The sequence below is a fragment of the Prunus mume genome, linkage group LG5, assembly GCF_029339155.1.
Source record: "Prunus mume cultivar Tortuosa linkage group LG5, ASM2933915v1, whole genome shotgun sequence".
Taxonomy (NCBI): Eukaryota; Viridiplantae; Streptophyta; class Magnoliopsida; order Rosales; family Rosaceae; genus Prunus; species Prunus mume.
In genome coordinates, this window is record NC_142702.1 from 1378135 (window position 1) to 1384134 (window position 6000).

General features: G+C 34.1%; 1 protein-coding gene across 2 annotated transcripts; it reads left to right on the top strand.

The window, feature by feature from the left end:
* The first annotated feature begins 3159 nt into the window (after positions 1 to 3159).
* Positions 3160 to 5354, top strand: LOC103329276 (uncharacterized). Of its 2 annotated transcripts, none has more exons than XM_016793642.2 (4): positions 3160 to 3538; positions 3675 to 4694; positions 4813 to 4919; positions 5013 to 5354. In XM_016793642.2, exons 1-3 carry the CDS (start codon positions 3357 to 3359, stop codon positions 4853 to 4855), a joined length of 1245 nt encoding a protein of 414 aa, XP_016649128.2. In that variant the 5' UTR covers positions 3160 to 3356; the 3' UTR covers positions 4856 to 4919; positions 5013 to 5354. The 2 variants fall into 2 exon arrangements, with proteins under 2 accessions (XP_016649128.2, XP_008229945.2); XM_008231723.3 differs by having other exon boundaries at positions 4813 to 4908.
* The last annotated feature ends 646 nt before the right edge of the window (positions 5355 to 6000 follow it).

Genomic DNA, 6000 nt, shown 5'->3' on the forward strand with positions numbered 1-6000 from the left:
AAGAACGGACAGAGAAGACAACAGCGGAATCAAGATCGAAGAAGAAGAAGCGTTAGCCTTGTGGCTCTTGATACCATGAAAACATCAAAGAGAATGAGAAGAATCTGAGAGAAAAAGATTTTGTTTTCTATTTCTGTTTCTTGCTTTTTGATAATGCAATCAGGTACGACAGAGACTTCTTGTGCCATGCGCATGATGGATAAGGGTGACAACTTATTTGGCCACATTGGGTCCCCTAGTCCCGCTTGTTGTGAGTTTACCAGACTTATCATACACAAACGTATATAAAAATTTGCTGTTATATAGCATATTGTCTGATTCTAAGTGTCACATTTCATATTCTTCAATGTTTATGGTATGTGGAGTTATGAAGGATCAATTATTTGTGCAAATGAAATGATGTAATTGATTTTGAGTGGTATGGAGTTGTACACTTTTATCGTACCAATCATGCAAATGAAATGATATAGTTGTTAACTTCCAGTGACTGGTATGAACAGTATAACAACTGTTTATACCTTGTAACTGAGTTGATTTCTATGACATGGTATTAACAATGTACTTCTATGACATAGTATTAATAGATTTTCAGTAACAAAGCATGCTCTATATTTTGCTCTATATATATAGCTGTGCACTTTAAGTTTATGATATGCATACTGTGATTTTACTAGGAAGATAGTTCTATGACATAGTATTAATAATGTACTCTTTTTTTTCTTGTAGAGGTATTTCCTTTTACCTTTGTGATTGTATCTGGTGAAACTGTAGACAATTGGAGATAGTTTCTTCAAAGGATATTGGATGTCTTGCTAGACTTTTTTGGGTTTTTTTATATATATAAAATGGTATTAAAAATGTATTTTTTTTTGTATGAAATAGTATTAACAATGGTTTTTTTTTTTGGGTATGAAATGGTATTAACAATAGTTTTTTGTATGAAATTGTATTAACAATGTTCTATTTGTATGAAATTGTATTAACAATGTCTTTTTGTATGAAATGGTATTAATAATGGTTTTTTTTTTTGGGTATGAAATGGTATTAACAATGTTTTTTTTAGTATGAAATGGTATTAACAATGTGTTTCTATAAAATGGTATTAACAATGTATTTTTATGATATGGTATTAACAATGTATTTCTATGATATGGTTTGAGAGGTTCAATGGAGAAGGAAAGGTCATGGGGACATGCCCTTGGTTTTCATGTTTTTTTTTAAGTACTTAAGTTTGGGTTTCTTTTAAAAATCTGAGTTGGGCCTGTTTTTGGTCTTTTTGTGATTTTTGTATTGGGCTTCATTTAAGTTAGTCAGTGGCAATCATGTAATTTATAAGAAATTCAACACTCATTTTATATGTAATAAATGATTTTTGGGTATATTTCTAAAGTGCATTTCATGTAGGTTTTTTTTTATAATTTTAGCCCCTATTTTGGATATATTACTAAAGCTCCCTTAATAATTCAAGTTGCAAAAATAAAACATATATTAACAATCTCCAAAAAAATTCACCCAAATCCTAAACCATAAAAACTTAACAACAACAATTAAATTGGAAATTATATATATATATATATTTATTTATATATAATACTTACCAAGATTGAAGAATCCACTAAAGATAGATTGGTACAATTTTTCAGAGGAGGAGAGCTATTTCCTCTAGGCTCTCAAGGTTCAAATATGATGTTTTGAGTGGTTAGAAGAATTTTTTTGATGTTTGCTCTTCGTGGGTGTAGCCTAATATCAGTACTATTAGAATAGGTCAATAGGTCAAGTTGGTAAAGCCTTAGCGTGAGTTCTACTTTTAATCAAATTTATATAAGTTTGGATTGATATTTATTATTTCCTATATGCTTCAGGAATGAGCTTATTTAAAATAAAGTTATTATTTACTTTACTTAAATTGGGCTATTATTAGTTTATTATATTTATTGGTGTAGTGGGCTAATATTTATTGGAGTATGAATAAACTTAACTATATTTAATATTTAAAAATTATCCCCTAGGCTGGAGCCCACTCCAGCCTAGTAATAGATCCGCCCTTGGAAATAAGTAAGAGCATCTACAATGGGCTCTATAAACCACTTCCTTAGACAAATTTTAGGGAGGAATCATAAAAATGCAACTCCAACCACGCTCCCTATCCACCTCCTAAAATAGGGAGTCCTCTAGGAGCTCCTAAATCTGAGGAGAGAGAAATGACTCCTAGTGGCTCCCTATAATTTAATGCTGCTTTATTTAATGAGTATTTCAAATCTCTATTTAATGCTAACTATTTTTTATTTTATTTTTTAATAGAGATGGACCAATCAAAAAAGAGTTATAGCATTTATGACTCTCTAAATTAGGGAGTGGGGTTGGAGTTGAAATTTTTTAGAGAGCTTCTAAAATAGCTTTCTTATATTTTTAGCCAAATTTTAGCTAAGAAATAGAGAGCATCATAACACTGACAAATTCTGATACTAAAGCTGTTTAAAAAGAGAAACTAAAAAGAATAAAGAAATCAATACTTAGCCAAAATGTTTTGCACTGAATTACATAAATACAATTAAAAAGCGAAATACCCATATTTATTAGACCTTGGAACGGGTAACAAACTTTTATGTCGGTATAAGATAACTAGTTAATATATAGTCCCCTTCTATTGAGGGATTCCTCAAATAATTTTATTTGAGGGACGCCCTTTAGGGTATCCTACAATTTTTTTTTCCAATGATCAAAACCATCTATTTTTTAGGTCTTCATTCATAGATCATCCTTACAAAAAATTAGACAATTTGGAAACCGTTTCGACATCCAATTGTGTCCTACAAAATCAATGAACACGGTGCTTCAAGAAAGTACTAAAATTTCAATAACTCAATTGAATGATCAAATGATATCGGATTCAAGTGATTTTTTGTAGAGATGATCTTTGAATGTATATCTACAAAATAGACGGTTTGGATTAGTGAAATACAATCCAAAGTGGGCCCTATAAGGGTGTCCTCAAATAAAAGCTTATTTGAGGATCCTCAATGGAAGTTCTCTGTAGACCTTGGAAGAAATGCAATGCAAGCAACTGATGCAATTAAAATAATGCTTATATATATATATATATTAAAAGGGAAAAAGAAGACCAGCCTCAAGAATTTTACACGAGTTAGAAACTTTCCTCATATCACACCCCAAAGCAACCATAATAAAACTGCCCTCTACAGCGGCATCCCCAAACCCTAAATTCCCTTGTGCCTCAATTTAGTATTTCAATAGCGACCGCCTTATCATCTGTTATCATGGGGTATCGGAAAATATCTCAGCTTTGAGCCGCCGCCGCCGCTGACCTCACCTCGGGTCAAGACCATGCCTTAACGATGGCTTCACACGAAGATGAGCTCCTGGGCAAGATATCAGAGATCGAGAAATCCCTAGCCGCACTTTCCACCCAGAAAACCCAACTGGTTGATTTGAAGAAATCAATATCGGATGAGCTCGACCTACTACGCGCCAGTAGGGCTCACAGTCACAAACATGGGGCTGTTCATCCTTACCCAAGGTCAGTGCATGGCCTAGTGGATTTCATCTTTTCTTCTTAATTTCTGTTTCTCTGTAAAATTGTTGTTTTTCTTGATTGGCCTTTATGTTTTAAAAAATCACTTGGCTTGTTCTATATTTATCTATTCTCTGTCCAGATTGCCCATGAAGGAGGAGGCATCAATGACGGTAAATCAGGGGGAACATAGGTCTGTGTTTTTAATGATAACTTTCACTAAGGGAAACATAGGTGCCCTATATGAAGTCAAATTCAAATACGGGGCAAAAGTTGATGATATAGACGGAAGAGCCGTGCTTGAACCTGTAGTCACGTTCCCTTGTTTTAACGAGTGTGCAAGGATTTTCAGCCGCTCCCAAGTATATGTATTTACAGAGGATGCTTGCGTTAGGTCATTCGATACGAAAACTAGGGAATTAGATCCCTCTGTACCTCCTACCTTAGAGTTGAAGCCGAGTGGAACATTCGTGTCCGCATATGACAGACTCTATTTTCTTGAAGAAGCATCGCCCTTTGTAGCAGATCCGCTTCCATCTTTTGGAAAATACAATCCTGATGAGAACGATTGGGAGCGAATGCCTGAGTTTCCAATTCGTTATCCTTATCCTATGCGGGTAACTGGTTATGCTGTTTGTTATGGACTTATTTTGTATACACTAATTGACGGACATGAAAACTCTGATGTTGTTGCTTTTCACATGGGTGGAATGAATTGGATTCGAGTGGAATTTGACACTTGTGATTATACTCCTTTCCGAGGGAGGGCTGTGGTTGTAGACAAGACTATATATGCCTTGGATCTATTTCAAGTGGATGAGATTATAGCATTCTCCTTGAAGATGAACAAACGCGTCGACGGTAGTATTGCATACACACTAATCAAGCTGTGTAAATTGGACGGCCTGAAGATTGCGTCTCCACCATGTCCATTTGATGAGCTTGAGAGTGACTATTTCGTTCATTTGGGGAACCTAGACTTTTTTCATGTTAAGACTGGCACTAATTATGAATTTTACAAGGTTCAACATATTTGTATCACCACTTTTCAAATATTTGTTCGAGAAGACGGAATACATATGATCAAGACATTACATTCAACTGTTCTTCCTATGGATATCATGGCTTGTGGCCAGTTCACGCTCACGTTCGGCTTCACTCCGTAAGTTCTCTTCACATTTATTGTGTTTTCATCAATGACATTAATTTGGACGTTGGATTCTATTATAGTTTGTATGTATCAAAACCCTTATGTAGTGTGTGGTGATTATGACTCGCAGAGAGTGCGAGGATTATGAACCCATAAAAGGGGAGTGTAGCTAGCATAAACAGCCCAAATAAGAAGATGAAACCACTATCGAAGAGAATTATTTGATGTGTGTGGGAGGTGAAAGAAATGTGTTTACATGAAATCTTTTTGTTTATTTAATGACTGATTGAAAGAAACGATGTTATTGATTGAAAGAAATGGGTTTTGCAGATAGAAGCCAAGGAGGAAATAAGCCCTAGGCAGCATGGGACAGCCAACCAGAAAAAAAACCCCGCAAACAGAAGAAAAAAAAATAAAAAATAAAAGAAAAGAAAAAAAAGAAGCGGATTGAAGGAGGAACATGTAGTAGAAAATAACATGTAATGTAAATACTTGAGGAGCAGGGAATCTATGTTGGATTAGATATTATTGTGGCATTTTACTGCCATCTAGGCCCTTGGTGTTATAGGGGAAAAACGATGTTATTGATTGTGATATTTAGTTGATAGCTGATATGATACATTTGATTTGATCTCTTCAATTATTTTTTCTTTTAAAATTAAGCATTCACAAAGTGAGTGCAAAATTAGACATGGTATGTGATGCGTAGGAATTTGATGTGTTTGTGTTGACTGTTGCGTTGCATAGAAGAATGCACAGGTTTAAATTTTGCTGTAAAAGGACCTGTTTATATTTTCAAATTGGAAAAACAAGATGTCATGAGTGTTTAAATTTTGCGTTGCATAGACGCCCACCTAGCGATTAGGCGCCACTTGTCAAAAAAATGTATAGCCGCGTGGATGTACTTTTTTTTTTAAGATCATACCATAGTCCATTATTTAAAAGGTATAGCCATGCGGCTATACTATATTAATAGAAATTTTTTTAAAAAGGGCCTTCCTAATCTTTATACTTTATAGATATTAATTTGTTGGTTTCAACACATCTAAAGTAGATATTCAAGCGGGAGAAATTTCACAGTAAATCAAAGGGATGTATTATTGAAAAATAAGTACGTACATGTATGATACAAGTATTAAATGTGAAAAAGCCAAATTCTTTATACGGGTAATAACTCTGGAAAAGTAAAAAATCAAAAGGGAGTAATAAAGACTCAGGTAATTGCCTAATAGTAATGGATAATGCTCTAAACTACTCTTATCGATAAACGAAAATCGGGAGTCAATAAAATATATTTTGTGCACTCAACTAGACCCTT

Bases quoted from the DNA above. Each gene is read 5' to 3' on its own strand.
- LOC103329276 (XM_016793642.2), top strand. From the start codon at position 3,357: ATGGCTTCACACGAAGATGAGCTCCTGGGCAAGATATCAGAGATCGAG. The intron at 3,539-3,674 runs GTCAGTGCATGG...TTCTCTGTCCAG, and splicing joins GCTGTTCATCCTTACCCAAG to ATTGCCCATGAAGGAGGAGG. The intron at 4,695-4,812 runs GTAAGTTCTCTT...TATGACTCGCAG, and splicing joins CTCACGTTCGGCTTCACTCC to AGAGTGCGAGGATTATGAAC.